Here is a 20,384-nt window from a genome sequence, read left to right on the forward strand (position 1 = left end):
CAAGTACACATGGTTTTGAGTTTTCTTTTTGCCTTAAAAAAAAAAAAAACAAATTGCTAATTATGACAACAACAATAGTAGCGAACCTGTTTTTTTATATTTCTAAACAACAACAGAAAAATATCCAACAGTTTGTTGAGTGTTCTTTGAGAAATCTCAAATTGAAGGTGCTTGAAAAAAAAATAGCTGAATTGCCGGAAGTATGCCTGGAACGCTTCCAACAATGTTTGCAATCAATATTATCTATGTGTATGTATGCTCATAATTTTTACTATCTCTATATTTCATCTTGAGGGAATAAGAAATCTATTGAAGAGCAATAAATTATAATTACAATTTAATTGGGGAATAAATGCCCATCATATTCAACTGCAAGAGGAAATAGATTAAAAAATTTATATTCTCTTAGCAGAGAGTTGTGTCAAAATTAACGTTAAAGTGACGGGACAAATATTTGAGTAAAGTGGGAGTGATAAAATATGCACACAGAAAAAATATCACCAACATTTTTCCAATTAAAATTTTAATTGATTTTTAAAAAATAACCAAACAAATTTGGGAGTTTTTTTAACGGCACAACTTTAAAAGCACTTCCAAAAATGTTCACCCAAAGATGTTCTTTGTTTTAACTGCACAGGAGGAGGAAGTTCATTTGAGTCAATTTTTTATAACTCGCTTTTTCATATTTTTAACGGGAATTAAATTTTTTTTTCAAATAGATTAAAAACAGATTAAGAATTAATAAAATGGTACAAATGATTAAAATTTTGCTGAAAAAAAAAATGCTAAATCCATTCCAGAATATTTTGCAAGTTTTGAGAATGTTTGACGTCAAACGTTCCAAACAAGCGTGAGAATGCATTAAAAATCATAAAAAATTATAAAAATTATTTATTTGGCAAAATATTATTAAATTGTTTAATTCACATTCAAAACACTGAATTTGCCTCACACCCATAAGAAGTGATGCAAATTCACTGCAACGGCTGTTGAAATGGTGAACATCCGTCCTATGACAAGCCCATGTTAAATTCATCAATTTGCCACCACTTCCGGATCCAAAAGAGGACATTTTTTCTACTTTTTTGGCGACGCTTTTTTTGCTGGGATATTCAATTAAAAATTTAATTGGTTTAACAAAAATTTAATTGAAGCAAAAATTAACAAAAAAACACACCGAAAAAAATAACACCAACATTTTTAATTGATTTTTAAAAAATATTAGCTTAAATATTTAATTGGTTTAACAAAATTTTTAATTGAAGCAAAAATTAATTGTAACAATTAATTTTTTAATTAATTAAATGACTTTGGTGATTGATACTATCATTTCTATGATTGAAGACATTTTAATTAAACATTAATAGGATCAATTAATTTCGTGATTTAAGACAAAAAATACATATCTTTGGAATGCCTGCATCAACTGGATAGGATGAAAATTATTCCTCCAAGAAGCTCCGGATCTTCTGGGAATCGGATTATATGGGTGCTATATATATTTATAGATCGATATGAACCAATTTTTACATGGTTGTTAGAGGGCATAGACTAACATCACATTCCAAATATCAATCGCACCGGATGAAATTTGTTCTTCCAAGAAGCTCCGGAGGTCAAATCTGCGCATCGGTTTATATGGGGGCTATATATTATAATTCACACAAAATTTTTTTTCTGGTTCAATCACGAAATTAATTGATCCAATTAATTTTTTAATTGAAATGCCTTCAATCATAGAAATGATAGTATCAATTAAAAAATTAATTGAAGGCCAATTAAAAAATTAATTGATCCAATTAAAAAATTAATTGATACTATTAATTTTTGTGATTGATTTTTGTTTCAATTAAAAAATTTGTTGAATCAATTAAATTTTTAATTGAATATTTTTTAAAACTCAATTAAAATTTTAATTGGAAAATTGTTCGTCAAATTTTTTTCTGTGTTATAGATTAGCCTCTAGTTGCTAGTGCCCGTATAAATAATTTTATTGTAATTTGTAATTATAATACATTAAATAATAAATAAATAAATAATTGTAGAACGATATGGCCTGGGTTTTAGAGGGCATATACTAACATCACGTACCGCAAGTCAAATCTGGGGTTCGGTTGATATGGCGCTATACCTAACAGCAGTCCGACATGGCTCATTTGCAATGTCATCCTTGCTTTTTTTATACCCTTCACACCATCCTATGGGTGATGGTATCAAAAAATCAAGAACTATAAGAGGAAATGGTATGATTATTAACATCTAAAAGCTGGCGTTTATTTGGTAACGTGGAAAAATAAAAAGGTAGTCCAAAATATTCAACAGACTCGGATTATCATACCAACCTCAGTTTTGTTTATTGGATTTTTCCGTTTTCAATTATTAGATATATTGGTAAAATCAAAAAAATTATTAAAATAATAATAATATATTTAATTGTATTTTCAAGTAAATCGCCTCTTGAAGTTTATGTCTATACGAAACCATAGTTCAACGATATTTTCGTGAAGCAGGTCCAACAATACATCTAGAATAGAAATAAAAGCAAAAATAGACTTTTCGGTTCTTTGCTAGATAATCCAAGGTCGACGTTTTCTTCTAATAAAACTAGTCGGGTTTGTTATATCCTCTTATCCTATTGTCGCTTGGAAAATTTAAACATTGAGATAGGCGGCATAAATACACACTCGAAAGAAAAAGTTAGTACACTCAAAAAAAAGTGAACTCTCTATTTCACTAAAGCCAATTTAACTTTATTTTAGTTCATGGAATTGTTATGTTTGGAGAAAGTTTCCTTTACTCTAATAATTGTTTGTGTACATTAGTTAAATTAACTAAAACCGAGGAAATTCGTGTCTTCCACAAAATAGTTCAGAATTTCTTTAAATTTGTAAATTTTACCAAAAATGCGTCCATTATGAACTTCGTATGTCACTAAAGACATTCTTGCAATTTTGAACTCCAAGTTTTTCATTCAAACTACAAAATTTTCTTTAACAAGTGAAAAAACTTAGTTATGTCTAATAAATTTTCTTGAATTTGTCGAAAAATATTTACTTATTTTTATAACATCGGCGTGATGCCAACGTTTGTAATACTGTTTAGTTAAAATTTTCTACAAATATTAAAAATTTTCTAAAATTAACCGAAAGTTTTCTTCCTAGTGGGTTCACTATTTTTTCAGTGTAATGATAAATTTCGTTGCTTCAGTAGGGAAAGCAATCTCGATTGCTACAGAACAGAAGTTTTCAGATGCAAGCCTAGCTCCGAATATACAAGACTCTAAACTATTAAAGTTTAATGCTGAATATTAACTACCGCTTTTTCTAGAATAGAACACAAAAGCCTCTGCATAAAAGGCGATCCTGCTGACCATCACGGTGGTCAGCATGATCGCATTTTATTGGACTTGGCATTTTATTGGACTTGTTAACATAACATGAAAATCGAGACTTTGTTGTATGCGAGATGTTACAGTAGAACTTTTGTAATACGATTCTATGTTATTTGGTTGATTAAAAAAATTGTATAATAGATTGATTTGTAACACATGACCCCATTGTCTATTTAGATCAGATTTTCCAATGTTTGCTTTAATGTACAGCCTAAATATTGAAGTTTTGACCACATCGATAAAAAAAATTACAGCTGTGATTGTGTTTCCCTTAATTCTATTTGCATTGTATTTTTGTTTAGAATTTCAACTTTGTTTAAGTTTGATATGTTCTCAAACCGCACCTTATGATGCCTATTTCATTTGTTTGGTTTGAATTTGAAGTTTGTTATTATATGGTCACTATTGTAGTGCCCTAATTTCTTTAGCGTCGCAACTTGGAATAGAATAATATACATAGTGGACTTTATTGTGAAGTGTCATTATTTGGAGTGTTTTTTTTTTGTAAACAATTTAGGATTTTTGGTTGAGGGTTTTATTTTAAAATATACCAAAGCTACGTCCAGTGTATAATTGATAAAGACAACATGTTGGTTTGATGTTACAACCACTTGAATTTTGGTATGAATTTATCGCTACAATTAAAATAGCACTTGAATACCGAAAACATTGAATGAAGAGACCTAATATGCTCTTACTCAATACTTTGATGTTTTATCCGAATTTAAGAATGTAAATATCAAGAGATTTGATTGTACTTTAAATTAAACAAGAAAAAACTTTATTGTAATTAAAAAAAAAAGTGCTGATGATATGATGTGCTAGTATTGGGCAGTGGACACGAAGTGTTTTTACCTTGGTATATCTGTAAAACTAGAAATGACAGCTATAAATATGATAATTGTTTTATTAGCCGGTTATTATATTGTGTACAAGCAAGTTTTTTTTTTGTAATGGAGTTCAAGCATAATAGTGTGAAAGCGTTATTATTGGCTGGAGAATCACACGCTAGTTCAAACACTTCAAAGTAAACATAATTTTTGCAAATCGCACGAAAGATTGTCATACAGAATGATTTTATTGTGGTACTTCCAGAAATAATGCTGTAATTCATAAATTGCTCAAGTCAGATAATGTTCTCTCGGGTTATTGCTGGATTCTTTCCATATTATTAAAAACTGTGCACAACCAAATTTCATGAAGATGGAAAGATCGATCTAGTTAACGATAGTAGACATTCAAGATCACTAAGTCGCTGTATATGCTGATATCTAGCAATGGGTGCCATTTTAAATTCTATGCATAGACAATCATCCTCCAAAGGCTTTAGGCGTCCAAACGCAAAATTTTCTGTTTGATTTGAGCGAGGTGTTCCAAATGTCAGTAAGGGTAAACTGTTTTGGACAGGCGGTCATATATTAATTTATGAACTTAATGAATGTTGGAAAAGGTACAAAAGGTGTCGCGGGGGTACCGCGGTACTTTTTATACTCAAATAGTAGTGCCAACTTCTTGAACCTACGCTGAAAGGATGCGAAATATATTGAAAGAAGTAGCTCGGTATAAAGGTTAAGTTACATACCATGCGTTAATGTGTCCGTTGATTGAAGAGTTGAATTTTCTCTTTGAGAGCAACTGTTTTGTTAGAGTATTTCAAACTGAAAATATTAACCCTTCAATCAGCGCACGGATTAACGCATGATATGTAACTCGACCTTAAAGCCTTACAGGAAACGGGGTCTTACACTAATAGAAAAAATTACGTTCCACAATCGTGAATGGAAGGTGAAAGGAAAACGTTCACAAAAAATCAAAACGGAATGTTCACGATTTCGTCTACGGGCGTTCACGATTTCATAAACGGCATTCCGCCGGTGTGCTAAGGCGACTGTTAACGCATATGGGACAGACAACACAGGTTCGAGTCACGGCACCCGAAACTTTTTTAATTTTTTTTTTTTATAAATTCGTAACCATTACGTTTTCAGATCATGAACGCTTGTTGTTGTTTTGACAACGCATGGTGTCATTTAATCGTTGTCAGATTGACACTGTTCTCAGTTTGACACCATATGTGTGTTGATTCACTTTCATGAACGGATCGTTTTGAAATGAGCACGTCATTCATGATTTTTTCTATGAGTGTACATACATGTACAAAAGACTAAAGAGTTGCTGCACTGCCCCTAACACAGTGAATTACTGAACATAATATTCTCTGATGAGAAAAAAATTGTAATTGAGTAATTTGTTTACTTCCGAAATGATCGTGTTTACTTAAGCGTCCTCAGGTAATAAAATTTGAGCCTACGAACGACCGCCTGATGTAAATTTCCATCTTCACTGATGTTATGGGCAACTTAGATAGCCGATGACCGCTCCCCAAACTTTTTTTCATCGTGCCGGTTGTCAAAGAAAATGTGTCTTATTATGGGGAAACATTTTTGAAGCTATCGTAGGCAGGCAAACTCTAAGACCAAGGAGTTTGCATGCCTACGATAGCTTCCATGGATGTAGCAGCAAGATTCAGCACCTTTACGTCAACCAAGAATGGCTAAAATATTGTATCTCACATTTGAATTCGTCTAGTGCATGTCCAATTAGCTAGTAAGAGTGTAAGATTAGATTAGGTATAGTGGCAGCCCGATATTTCAGTCCATTGTGATATCACAGTGGAGAACTTCTCTCTTATCGCTGAATGCTGCTTTTTAGCTCAATGAAGGATGGGGTAAGAAAGCCATTGCATTCTTTCTTCAAAAAATTAATTATTTAATTCAATCACGAAATTAATTGATCCAATTAATTTTTAATTAAAATGTCTTCACAGAAATGATAGTATCAATCACCAAAGTCAATTAAAAAATTAATTTCAATTTCCCTTTAATAAAGCCAATGAGGCCAAATAATAAATGTATAACATGACTAAAGCCTAAGGCTATGGTAACACTAGGCAAATATTTGACCAAAATGAGTGTCAAACATTTTTCTAGAACCATTTTCCAAATATCTGAATATAATCCTACCATGAAGTTATATATCCAATATGAGCTAAATATGTTTTCTGGTTCGGCTGTGGCGAGGGATTCTTTTTTGATTTCTGTCAAATATTTGCCCAGTGTGAACATAGTATAAGTAAAGATACATAAAATAACAAGTGTGTAAATTTAAAATTGTATAACAATTTTTATTGATCCAATAAAAAAAAATTATTGATATTATTAATTCTTTTGATTTATTTTTGTTTTAGTTAAATAATTTGATGGATCAATTAAATCTTTAATTGAATACTTTTGAAAATTCAATTCAAATTTTGTTTTGTTAATATTTTGGTGAAATTTGAATAAAACCCATTTCCAAACAAAATTTTTTCGTCATTTGATTTGGTAACAGTTTGTTTTATGTTCATATTTTAATGCGCAAGCACTCTATTTAACTATTTAATTAATTAGATGATCACATATTACCTAGTGTAATTCATTTGAATTGTGATACCAAAATACACTATAGGTTGGTTGTAAATTGAATCCTCGTATTCTCTAGAAAATTATATTTAAGTTTCAATTCCGATGAATAAGAACCATCTAAATGTGTATGTGTAATTGTGTAGTACCACACGCTTTCTGATAAATTTATTTTTAAATCCATCACAAACTATAGGGTCTTCACTATGTTATGGTTGGTTGACTAAACGAAGTAAACAATAAAAATGATGCACGTACCGTTGGAATAGGAAAATAAATTGTAAAATCATTTTTTCGAAAGAAGTGCCTATTAATCAACATATTAGCTTAAATTTATGCAAGATTTTTAATATCAATTAAAATACAGAACATCCAAAAGCATTGCGAACAAACTAAGTCATTGGGTGTATTCACATAGCCACTCTTTATAAAAATATTTGCATACATAAAGTGTACAGATGAGTGTTCTATAACTTTACCATATGTCTTGATCTTTTTTGCTTTTACTGATTGACAAAGGAAAGCCAGATGCTGTCGTGCGTGTAATTAATTCATATGAACATTTTTGAATAATTCTTCTCATATGAGGTCACTTATTGTGAGGCAATTTTTTTAAAGTGAATGTAGCATAATTAAATTTTATTTAATCATTTAATTGTTATTTTTTATTGTGTTCATTTGATCTTTGCGAGTATTCACTTTTATGTACTCTCACTAATATTTTCTTTTTTTTTTTATTCTTTTTTTATTTCTTTATAGCACTAGCCCTGGTACTCTACAAGATGTGACAATGGAAAATCCATGTAAGTTTGTATTTCCTTATTTTGGCAAATCTTCCTCGAAAGGCTTCAAATACAACAAATAAAATAAAGATAGGTCTTACGATTTTATTAAATCAGGATAAGGATGGCTAAACAGAAACAAAAACTCAAAAAAAGAACACAAAAATCCTTAAAATTTTGCAATGAACTTCTTCTATAGGATTAGCTCTGTACATATGACAAAAACGTGTAATTCATTCAGCAAGTGATATTCTTATACAGTGATGCCAACTCCCGAAGGGCAAAAAGCACTAAAAATATATTATAAAGTCTAACATATCAGTTCCGCCACAAAAACTACTCCAACCAACTAAAATTCCATGTACTACTACTAAAAAAAAAAAAAAACAAAAAAAGACTTGAAAAGATATTTTATAGAACTTGTGGGTATTGATTTCAATTTAAGTTTTTTTAGTCTCATGAAATTATGAACCTCTATCCAAGTGTACATCTTATTGTACACTCATTAATTTTTATCAGTAATGACTTCAAATTTCAAAATATGTTTTTTCAGAGGAGAAAATAAATGTTCGACATTAAATTTGGAAATATTAATATTTGCAGGGAGTCTATTTCTTATTTCAGTTATGAGTGCCTTTGTGAATTTAATATTACCGTTTTTAATGCCATCTTTTTCAAATTCAGAAATTCTGCACTCGTCGCTAAACTTCCCAGCAAAAAAACTTGGAAGTTCTTCCAAAGGCACAACTTTAAAAGAACTTCCCGAAGATGCACCCCCAATTATGTTCTTTATTTTAACCACCCAGGAAGTTATTTTAATTCAATTTGTTATAACTTTGTTTTTTCATACTTTTAATGGGTAATTTTAATTTTTTTGTTTCAAATAGATTAAAAAAAGAGTAAGAATTCATAAATGGTACAAATCATTTAAATTTTGCCGAAAAAAAATGCTAAATCCAATCTGAAAAAATTGTGAATTTTTGACAATATTTGAGGTCAAACGTTTCCGACAAGCGTTAGAATCTATTAAAAATTATAACAAATTATAAAAATGATTTATTTGACAAAATATCACAGAATTTTTAAATTTACATCCAAAACATTGAATTTGGATCACACCTAAAGAAGTGATTCAAATTCAGTGTAACGGCTGTTGAAATGGAAGACTTCCGTCCTATGACAAGCCCATGTTAAATTCATCGCTTCTGCGTCAAATTTGCACCACTTCCGAAGAACATTGTCATTACTTTTTTGGCGACGCTTTTTTGCTGGGATTTAAAAAAATACCATAAATAACTATATTGATTAAAAAGGATCAATAGGACAGCACCTTCATAACAATCAAATTCTATGGCCATATAGTTTAAACTTTTGACGGTCCAATCAGAATTTTCGTATTAAAAGATGTCTTCAATTAAACTCAATACTGTTCAAATTCCAAAAACACCAAAAGCACTAAAAGAAAACGCCAGAAAGGACCAAGTTGGTACTTTTTTTGAAAATGCACTAAAAAACCAATTTGGTGCTTTTTGGATATCAAAATGCACTAAATTTGATGCTAAAAGCACCAAATTGGCATCACTGTTCTTATATATGGGATATGATAAAAGAAATACGTTTGAAACCATTTGTTCTCCTGAATACTTGGCACTGAGTCAAAAATTTCCATTCAAATGAATGGACATAGTGAAAATTCATAACTAAATAACATAGCAATTGAAATATAAAACGAATATTTTACATTGTTCAACAAATAAGGTATTTTCCATAATTGAGATTCTTGATTGAATCCAGAAAAAACTGTGTAAATGGTTGAGGTGACAAAACTGAATTTTTCCCATGATGCTTGGCCATAATGTGTTACCCACAGCGTTTGGGTTACCATACATTCATAAGCAATTTACTAAGGTTTAATAGTGCATTCTCGTAAACGGATACCAATTTGAGGCAGATCAGATTCGTACTTTTATTTTACTATCAGCTTGAGGAAGCGGGAAAATAAATCGCATTTCGATTCCGAAAAAACGATTGGTTGAAAGAGATTCAAAGTGGAAGTACTTGTCTCTTTAGGATGATGAAATGACAAAATTCACTATCTCATGTTAGCGGACTTCCGATTCAAGGTAACCGCGATAGCGGAGACAAAAGCAATTTCCTTAAGTCGCGTGGGTCATATCCTTCAGCAATATTTGGGTATAACCTGTAGACACGACCGGTGCTGCGTTTTCTCATTTCGGGCAACAAATACAACCTTGAAATCGTTGCGGAGCGGTGTTTGACGTAATTTTATCAGAATCCTAGCTTATGTCGGTAACGTACACAGAAAAAAAAATCACGAACATTTTTCCAATTAAAATCTTTTAAAAAATATTCAATTAAAAATTTAATTAATTCATCAAATTTTTTAATTGAAACAAAAAGCAATCACATAAATTAATAGTAGCAATTAATTTTTTAATTGGATCAATTAATTTTTTTATTGAAACTATCATTTCTGAGATTGAAGACATTTCAACTAAAAAATTAATTGGATCAATTAATTTCGTAATTGAATCAGATTTTTTTGTGTATGGGTCCACCGGTAAACACAGGAAGCGGTGTTGATCCAATGAACGCGCTTCGTAGACTGTCCCGTCTGTTGTTTCCTGTAACTGATGTTTCCAATAACTGAAAAATGTACAACTATTACATGGAAGCAAGCAGTATGTCCAATTATATGATAGATTTGATGCTGATTTGAAAAGAAAAACCGGCCCAATTCGGCACAGGACAAAGTATTCTATGATAAGTTACCGCTTCAATAGAAATCACCTGCATCTGGTTGGCCCATAATTTGGCTCGGTGTGGATTCTTTATTACACTTACCTGCTGGGCACAAATTTTGGTCAGGAAATGCCTTCTTGAGTAAACATATTTTTCCCATGAGTTTTAAAGTTGTAATATCACTAGACCAAGGTGAAAGTAAAAGAAACTAATTCCAATTTTCCAAACAGTTTTTTCTTATTATTGTCAGCTGAGTACTTATCGGGCTCTTATGTCTTTGGGGCTTCATTTAAGTTGCCATTTATCTTAAATGACGCCATAACACCAAATTTATTACCTCTTAGGAAGATTTGAGTTTTTTCGGGCATTTTTCTGAGTACAGATTAGCATCTTGAATATTTGTATTACAACTCTAAGGGAAGAAATAAAGGGATAAGAGTTGTAGATTTTTTTCGATTTTATAAACCTCCACTGACATATTTTTAATATGAATCCTATGATCAATTATAGGGTCAACTCAGTTCGACATCACCAAATACTGCGTTATTCGCTTATGTTATTTTTCTCTCAGAGAATTTCCATGCTCTGTCTGCCACATTAAAATTAATACACATTTAAATGTCAACCATGGGGGAATATCATCATGCTCGCCTCTTCTGGATGCTGTGTTGTTGTCGTTTTCATTTCAATACTCTGAAAACACCCCCACTATTCTTTTTTTGAACTCACTGTGTACAAACCTTAGATTGTCTTTTCATTTTAAACAATATAGTTTGGAAAAATGTGAAAGAAATTTTCAAATTTCCTTGGAAAATAAGGTGTATATACATACATATTTGGGAAAAAAAAACTCAAAAGACAAACAAATTAAAAACGCTACTAAATACGAAATTTTTTCTAATCGAATATCGATAGGTATAAGAAATTGGCGTAGAAAAATTTGTTTGAAGAAAATGCAGAAAAGTTTCATAATAGCTACTAAAAAAGGCAATGAAAATAATTTATTAGAAGACAACGGTGATGAGGAAGATGAGAAAAATGATTGTTGTGTGAGCAAAGATCATGGCCCATTTCAATTTAGCGATGTTGATTTGCCAAATCAAGGTAGCTGCTTAAATGTGTCGGAGAAAAATATCTTAATTATTCCTTAATTTCAGATGGTGTGGGATATCGATCCCCTTGTGTTAGTCTTCAGCAACCGTTTCAAGGCTCAACATCGCCGGCCGGCCATGGCCGCTCTGTACGGGAGTTCGAGGAGCAAATGGCAACGCTACGCAAAGAAAATTTCAATTTGAAATTACGCTTATATTTTATTGAGGAGAGTATTCCGGGTTATCAGCAGGCATCAAATTCATCAGAAGGTCAAGAAACAATGATGAAGCAGCTTATTGATGCTCGTGTAGAAATGGAAATTTTGCGCAAAGAAGCTCAAGAAAAACAAGATCTATTAAAAGAAGCTGCCCAAGCTATGACCCAGATGGAGAAAATCCAAAAAGATACTGAGTTAAAATATCAAGAAATGATTGATGAACTCAAACATAAAATCCAATATTTGGAAATGGACCGTGAAATGGAGAAATCCAAGGACAATGCAGAAATGATGAGCGAATTAATGGGACGTTCTGAAATTGCTGATAATATGAATGCATTGCAAAGAGTATGTTTTAATTTTTGTTGCTAATTTCCCCACATTTTCTAGTTTCCTTCGTTTGCCATTTTAGATACGCGAATTGGAAGATTTACTCAAACAATCGGATGAAAAACTTGAGGATTTCCAACATCAAATATCGAACCTAGATGAGATTCTGGCCAAGCGCGACGAGACAATTCGAGAATACGAGGAAAAAGTCAAGGAACTTGCATATCAAAATTCAGAACTTTTAGAATCAGCAGAAAATAAAAATATGGAATTGGCCACCAAAGAGGTAAGTTCAATGTGATTTCAATTATCTCATAATCTTCAACCCATAGCTCATTGGTAATAAAAGTTTGATTTGATTTTTTTTTTTGGAAATAATGTGCTTTAATAAAAATGTATATCAATTTTTGAAGCGTTCATTTAGAAGCCTTCGCTGTGCGAATGCCCAACTCAAATCAGAAATCGAAAAATTAAATGCAGCATTGAAAATCGCTCACGACAATTCTTCCAAAGAAATGTCCAGTATTGAGATATATGAGAACAAAATACGCAATCAAGAAGAGACTATAAACCGAATGGAAGTAAGTTATATGAATCCAATCAATACATTGTTGTCGAAAGTGTCATAATAATAAAAGTGGTGGAAGCATAACAAACATGTTATAAAGAAACTGAAAAGATCAACAAGTTCTTACTTTTACATCGCGTATAATTCTATATATGTGAAACCGTATATATGGTATGGTAACAAGGATTCAAATCATATGGATTTACTGATCCAAAAAAGGGGTTTTTCTTTGTGACAAAACAATTCCATTTAACCCCGTCGAAAATAAAGTTTCGTGTCAATATCTATTTTGAATGCCATTAAGTATTGTCCTTAACATGGAATCGGGCAGCACTCAGTGATAAGAGAGAAGTTCACCACTGTAGAATCACCATGGATTGAATAGTCTAAGTGAGCCTGATACATCGGGCTGCCCCCTAACCTAACCTAAGTATTGTCATATGTCTAATTTGTTTAGTTTTACGAAGAGATAATAGTTTTCGGGACAAATATATAACAAGACAATATTATTTTAATTATTATTTTTTAGAAAATGTTTGTAAGACTTGGGATACTGTTCAGTTTCATTCATATGTAACGACCATTTGTTTAATATTCACCAAATATAACAGCTCATTGACGACCTACGTATTATATAAGCACATTCTATGTTTATCCCTCACTTTGTTATACACCAGACTACTATATCAATTAAAACTGCCAAGAATATGCGACTATTAGACAAATTGCAAGATTATGATAGAATGATAACGAAAACGAAAATCGAACGAAATATTGCCAACAAAGAGAATATTTTCTTACAGTATATGATTAACAAATTGACCGCAAATCAAAATCAATGTTGTTCCATCGAAAAGGAGGGTGTTTATCAACAATCAATTTATTCTGCTGAAAATCGACTATCATCAAATCAATTGCAAAAATCCAAGCTTATAGCAAGTGAATTTAAATCTGGCAACTTTCAAAATGAATATAAATTTAATCAAAAATTAAATTTGACAATTTGCAAATCGAATGCGTGCCAAAGTAGCCAAAATATATTGCAAAATTCTGTAAATTGTTCTTTTGACCACCTTACATGCGAAAATTTGGGCAAAAAATCTTATGAAGATTTACCAAAATGCCTTTTTGATTGTCCTATACGTTACACAATAAGCGATTCAAGCCTTATTAGCAATAGTCCCAGTCATAGAGCTAGTGAAATGGAAATGAGTTCAAATTTGATGTATTGTAGCGATTCTTATTGTTTGGAGCGTAATTTAGAAAAAAATTCCAAACAAATTTCAAATGTAAGTCAAGTTAAACAAAAAAGTTTTTTTTTTGACGCCTTAATGAAATATTTCTTTTTTAATATCTAGAGAAATCAAGTTCAAGAGTATCAATGTGAAAACCAAAAAGCCGGAAAACATAATATTTTAGAAAAAAGCTTTCGTTATTTATATTCAAAATGTGGGAATTTTTCATAAAATTTTATTTGTATCATGTTCATATATTTTGTCATCATTTTTGTAATTTCACCATACATTTACATATATTTGTGATTCTCATTTTCACGAAACCAAATCTAAACTCTCTATTTTTTATGCAAAATATATTCTGTAATATTCTTATCAAACACATATTCATGCATATAATTTCACCGTTCATATTGGGTTGAAGGTTGTGGTAATTTATACGAACTAATAATAACATTTTTAACTAACAATATTTCCCATTCCCCCATGGAAGACACACCAATTAAAGCAGGATTTACAAAAATGTAAAATGGAAATTGCTGACAAAATGTGTATTGTCCAAGAATTGGAGGATAAGTTAAGTAACCGGGATCAGTTGTATGATAAAGCTCGTTTCACCATTCAGAAGCTAATGTCATATATTAAGAATCAACAAGGAGAAATAAATCGTCTCAAAAATAACAACTCCAGTCAAGCGTCTACAAGTATGCCAAATAATGAGAAAGAGGTATTTAACATTGACCTGTTTATTTGTATATAGTACATAGATTTACAAATGGATCATATATTGTATTATATTTTAGATTAACAGTGGTATTGGCATTAGTGGCTTGGAGGTTACTGGTTTCTGTCCATCTCTTAGTGATTCAGAGGCCATGAATGATCTGTCATCGAGCCAGAAACAAAAATATGAAAACATTATTGAACAACAAGAGGCAATCATACAAACTTTGAAGGCTGACGTGAAAAAGAAAACTGCTGACTTACAGGTATGTAGTAAAATTATTCTTTTTGTTTTAAAGTACACACAAAAAACTTCACCAAAATATTTCCAATAAAAAAGTTGGTTGCAGTTGAAAAATTTTGTAATTAATAAATTAATTGATACAATTAACTTTTTATCAAACTCGGAAGGCTAGGTCAGTTAAAAAAGTAAAGACGTGAAAAAGAAAACTGCTGACTTGCAGGTAGTAAAATTATTAAGCACACTGAAAAAATTTCACCAAAATATTTCCAATAAAAAAGTTGATTGCAGTTGAAAAATTTTGCAATTAATAAATTAATTAATACTGTAAACTTTTTAATGTTACAAACTTGTTTTTATTGTATTCGACCTGGGGGCTAATCACGGCATTCGATATCGAGAACTAAATGATCGAAATCTAAATTTTTCGGATCACGGGAGTCGATATCGACAATTTTTTCGATTGGTAAATTGCAATCGTAAAACATTTTTCACTTGTTTTTTTACATTGTTTTCGCCATATAGGAATAGTAAATATATTAGTTTTAGTTCGAATTGTTGCTAGTTTGTAGTAAATCTACATATAATGAACATATTTTGAATATTTAGGACTAATGCAACTCCAATAAAAGTTAAACAAAAATTGGTCATATTCGAGTTCGGCAGCGAGCATACTAGCTTGGCAAAGAACCATATATAAAGTGCACATGATATATCGATATCCAAGAGATTGTGATCAACCAAATACCGTACCATTCTGTGACAACATAACGCTTCTGGACCACCTCGCAAGTTTTAAGACGGCAGACAATTGTAAAGTGATAGAATTGACGTTGACATGCCACCAAAAATTATTTTCCATTTGAACGCCTCCTTCGTCAGCCGAAATCGTCTATTGAGCCAGCAAAAGGTGACTTTCTAACAGTGCACACCATTTCAAACCCATGTACTTACACCAATAACAATGTGAACTTTTATTCCTTATTTGTCGCCGAATTATTTTATATTCATCTCATCCTCCAATTAGGAAGGAATTCGGAGGAATGTAAAAAGAGATATGGGTCCATAAGATATAATGCAATACAATTTACTTTTTACTTTGAAACCTCCAAAAACATGTTTTTTCTACATTCTATTTTGTGACGCTAACTAATTTTGTCATTTCATTTTGATCTGCTTCGTTTTTTGCTGTTGGCAACGCTTGAGAAATTGCATCAAATTTCGATCGAATCCCGTGATCCAAACTTTTAATCGTATCGACAATTTTTTCGATACGATTATGAATTCGATATCGAATGCCGTGATTAGCCCCCTGTATTTGATTTTTGAGCTCGAGCTCGTTTCTGTCAATAATTCATTAATTGGTAAACTTTTTAATAAAATTAGGAAGGTTAAGTCAGTTAAAATAGCGATGGAATTTTTTTAATTTTTAAATAAAAATTTAATCAAACTAAAAACACAAAGTCTGATAAGAAAGTAATTGAAAATAGTCTCTTTTTTAATTCGAACAATTAATTGCATTTTGCAATCAACATCAATTAAATTTTTAATTGAATCAATTAAAAAATTAATTGAAATTTTCTAATCAAATTAATACATTTTTAATGGAATATTTTTTATGCCCAATTAAAAATGTGATTGACACTATCATTTTCGTGATTGAAGACATTTCAAATAAAAAATTAATTGTATCACTTAATTTAGTGATTGAATAAAAAAATCTTTTTTTTGTAGCATCAATATAAAAAGTTATGCTTAAATGTAATATATTCTTCATAGTATAATTTTTAATTTTTAACTTTTAATTTTTTACTTTACTCTTATAGAATTTCGTCAACAAAGAACTATGGGAAAAGAATCGAGAAATCGAACGCCTCAATAAAATGATTAACAATGGCTCTATGACCTCACCTACCTCACCACCCAAGACCAATGTGAGCCATGATACAGCAGCAGAACTTCAACAATCATTCTCCGATATTGAGTATTCCAAAGCATTGCAAAGAAATAAACTGCTTCAGCGAAAAGTTGATATCTTATTACAGCGTTTGGGTACTGAACGCAATACGGATGCTGTCATTTCTCAGTTACGCACTGAATTAAAACAGGCCCGCTCTGATGCTGAACATGCTGATAAATGGCGCCGTCAATGTGCCGACTTGTGTTCCACATTATCTACACGTCTTGAGGAATTGGCTGGTTTTCTTAATTCATTGCTCAAACATAAAGATGTGCTGGGCGTGTTGGCTGTGGAGAAACGTAAAGCCATGCGTAGAGCAGTTGATCGTAGTCTCGATCTATCGAAGAGTTTAAATATGACTCTTTCTGTATCTGGTCTTTCAATGATCGATCAATCCTTGGCTGAGTTACATAATCTTTCCGATATTTTGGGCGATGTTGACCTTGGTCTGGCCAATGAAACATTTAACTCTCATGAAGAATTGCATGCTGGCAGTCAGATGCAATCCATCGAAACATTAAAAGCAGAAAATAAGGCCCTGAAAAAAGAGCTCGACAAACGTCGCAATGCCGAGAGTAAAAAAGAACGACGTTCGTTGCCTTTAAGTGTGATGTTGGAGAATCGTGAAAGTGAGTCGGAAGCTTGGTCAGAACCAGACCGTAAAGTTTCTTTGGCCCGCATAGGTCTAGAAGACCATTCAACTTCCCTTTTACCTCCAGCAGTTAAAGAGCAGCCAAGTGTCCATCCGGCGGAAACTGATAGTGATTTCAGTGAATCTGCTCTTCTTGACAGTCGTGCTATGAAATCACGCAATCAAGAAAAAATTAACCAACTGGAACACATAATACAGCAACGTGACAATCGTATATTACAAATACAATGTCAGCTAGTCGATGCCGATAATCTACTTAAGAAAGAGAAACTCCGTGTCGAAGAAGTTACCAATGAGTTAGAAGAACTACGAATTCGCAATAAGGAATTGCATGATGACCTAGTGGCCATTGGATCCCAAGAATCCTCATCAAATGAACTCAACGAATCTACCTTGCTTCAACAAATTGAGGAGAAATCACGTTCTTTGGAGAGATTGGAGGAGGAGCGTGAACGTTTGGTTATGGAATCTCGTTTGGCTGAAATGCAAATCAATTCCATGAAAGATGACATGGAAAACATGAGAATAAGACACGAAGAAGCTCTGAGACAAGCAAATGAAAAGGAAGAGAAGCATTTGGCTCAATTACGCCAAGAAATGGAAACCATTTTAGAGCAATCCCTACAAGCTAAAGAAGAAGAGCTTGAGAATCATAGGAAACAGCTAAGTGATTTGCAGCGACAATATATGGAGGCCCAACGGATAATAGAATGTCTACAGGAAAATGAACAAGAGCTGAAGCAAGCCTTAGTCGATTCGGAAATGACGTCAAGAAATCTTCAAAAACAAATTGATGAGAGCACTTTAAGAGCCTCGAAAGCAACTACGGAGCGAGTCAAGGCTTTGAATGATAAATTGCAATTGGAAAAACGTTTTGAGGAATTGAGCCGAGAGTTGGCTATGCAACAAATTGAAAGGGACAACTTACAGCAAGAGATTCATCAATTGCAAAGCGAGCAAAAGAGTCTGGTGGAACGCTTAGCCATAGCTGAGGCCCAGAAAACGTCCATAAACCCCGAGCCTAAAAGAGGTGATGTTTCTGGTTATACGTCGGAAGAAGTTCCTATGCCGTCAGCAGTTGGTCACGCAGTGTTGCAACAGCGTATAGGAGAACAACGCACACAAAATTATTCCCCAGATTTGGGTATAGAAAGTGACGCTGGTCGTATATCTAGTGCGGAATTGAGTAGTGCTCAAATGCCATTGTTGAAGACTGTGGAAATTAGTCCCAGCAAGAAAGAAGATGAAAACTCGAATGAAGGTAAATTTAGCTTCTCACAAACATGCACATCATTACTATATATTTGTTTTTTAATTTGCAGAACCTTCAGATTCGAGTTTGGAAAATATTAAGCCATCAAATGTGCCGGCCACATCTGCTGACCAAGAGAATGCCACCAAGAAGCACGATTGCGCAAAGGTAGATCAAGAAAACGCTGAATTGCGTCGTAAATTGTTACGTACTAAACGTGCTTTCGAAGACACTTACGAAAAACTTCGCAATGCTAACCAGCGAAAAGCACAAATTGAAAAAGACATTAAAAATCAAATACTTAAAACTCACAATGTCCTTAAGAACGTACGTTCCAACATGGAGAATGAGTTGTAACGTACGTGAGATGCCATCCGAATGTATCCACATTCATCGCCATTGGAACAATCACACACTTTGCACCAGTTAAAATTACTAAAGACACCAATTCATTTCTCCTCTATCATGTATGAATAGGTCATTTAAGGACGCATTTTTTTTTTATTAAAAAATATTTATTTATTCGTTTATGTTGTATACAATTGTCTTATTAGAATTAATTTTAAAACAACCCTATGGGGCGTGGAAACGAACTCTTAACCCTCAATACTAATCGCCACGACTTGTATCTTTCGAATCAAAATGCCCGATTGGCCATTTGCCAAGAAAAAGAATATGGCCAACCAATTCATAAATATACCTCAAATCCTTAAATGTCATATAGTTATATAGTTTCATATCACCATTTCACTATTTTTAATCTTAATCACTTTCCACATAACTTGTCCTAATGTAAGATTGTTATTTTTAATGATTTTAAAACGATGTATAGCGAACAAATAAAAATCATTCATATTGAATGAATTCGATTTTCTTTTATAATCACATGCACATGATTAATAATTAATTTATATTAAAACAACCAACTATAATAAACCTCCTACCTTACATCGTACCACATTAACATTATCCATCGTCTCTTTTTTTTTCCTTTGGTTTTTGCTTATTCTGATGAATACTACAGATGCCTATTTGCGTACGTTTTTCAATTTCCTGCTTGCTTTTAATTTTAGCCTGCACTACTTGAAGATTCAAAACATTGATGTGCCATGCCTTTGTGCCCTCCAAAATTCAAACTTTATGGCTTTTGTATACCTCCATAAATACATATGCATATTATTCTTTGCCATCATCCACCATTACCAGAAAATAATAACCAACTTTTATCGAAATTTTATTATTCGAAGAAACAAAAAATAACGATCGAACAAAATATTAAACGAATGTTCTCTCTTTTTTTTTTTTGATTTTGTGTGCAAATGTTTTAAACGTCTGTAAAATTGCATGTAAAAATATGTAAAACACAAAAAATATGTACAGAATATATAGTCTAGTAATAAATAATACGAGTTTAAGTTTTATATCGCAATGTTAAAAAGAGTCAAAATAAATGAAAATGTTGAATATAAAATAAATGTCATGTGTTGTTTGCTATTTATTTGAATTATTTGAAAAGGGTGCAATTCTATTTCTATAAAGGTGAAAAGCATAGATTTTCTATCAGATAATTTGTTTCTTTTGCAGTATTAAGGGCAAAATTCAACCAATGTATTGTAGTCCACCACAAGACAGGCTATAAGAATTAATTTCAAATTTTTTTGACAATTAACTTTGAATTTAGTAAAAATATCTTTCTTTCAAAAACGAAAATCGTTAT

At 32.0% G+C, this 20,384-nt stretch overlaps 1 protein-coding gene across 5 annotated transcripts in view; it reads left to right on the forward strand.

Annotated features, from left to right (window-relative positions):
* Positions 1 to 20,142, forward strand: part of cnn (phosphodiesterase 4D interacting protein centrosomin) — a 48,350-nt gene extending 28,208 nt beyond the window's left edge. For 2 of the 5 annotated variants that reach the window (XM_075313425.1, XM_075313427.1), the window contains 8 exons: positions 7,612 to 7,655; positions 11,555 to 12,054; positions 12,119 to 12,322; positions 12,450 to 12,617; positions 14,333 to 14,566; positions 14,643 to 14,828; positions 16,630 to 18,676; positions 18,738 to 20,142. In XM_075313425.1, coding sequence (XP_075169540.1) covers positions 7,612 to 7,655; positions 11,555 to 12,054; positions 12,119 to 12,322; positions 12,450 to 12,617; positions 14,333 to 14,566; positions 14,643 to 14,828; positions 16,630 to 18,676; positions 18,738 to 19,024 — 3,670 coding nt within the window. In that variant the 3' untranslated portion in view covers positions 19,025 to 20,142. Of the gene's footprint in view, positions 1 to 7,611; positions 7,656 to 11,230; positions 11,502 to 11,554; positions 12,055 to 12,118; positions 12,323 to 12,449; positions 12,618 to 14,332; positions 14,567 to 14,642; positions 14,829 to 16,629; positions 18,677 to 18,737 lie in introns of those variants that run through there. The other 3 variants (XM_075313428.1, XM_075313426.1, XM_075313429.1) reach the window with 3 other exon arrangements.
* Positions 20,143 to 20,384: the final 242 nt, after the last annotated feature.

Source organism: Haematobia irritans, chromosome 5 (assembly GCF_050003625.1).
Source record: "Haematobia irritans isolate KBUSLIRL chromosome 5, ASM5000362v1, whole genome shotgun sequence".
Taxonomy (NCBI): domain Eukaryota; kingdom Metazoa; phylum Arthropoda; class Insecta; order Diptera; family Muscidae; genus Haematobia; species Haematobia irritans.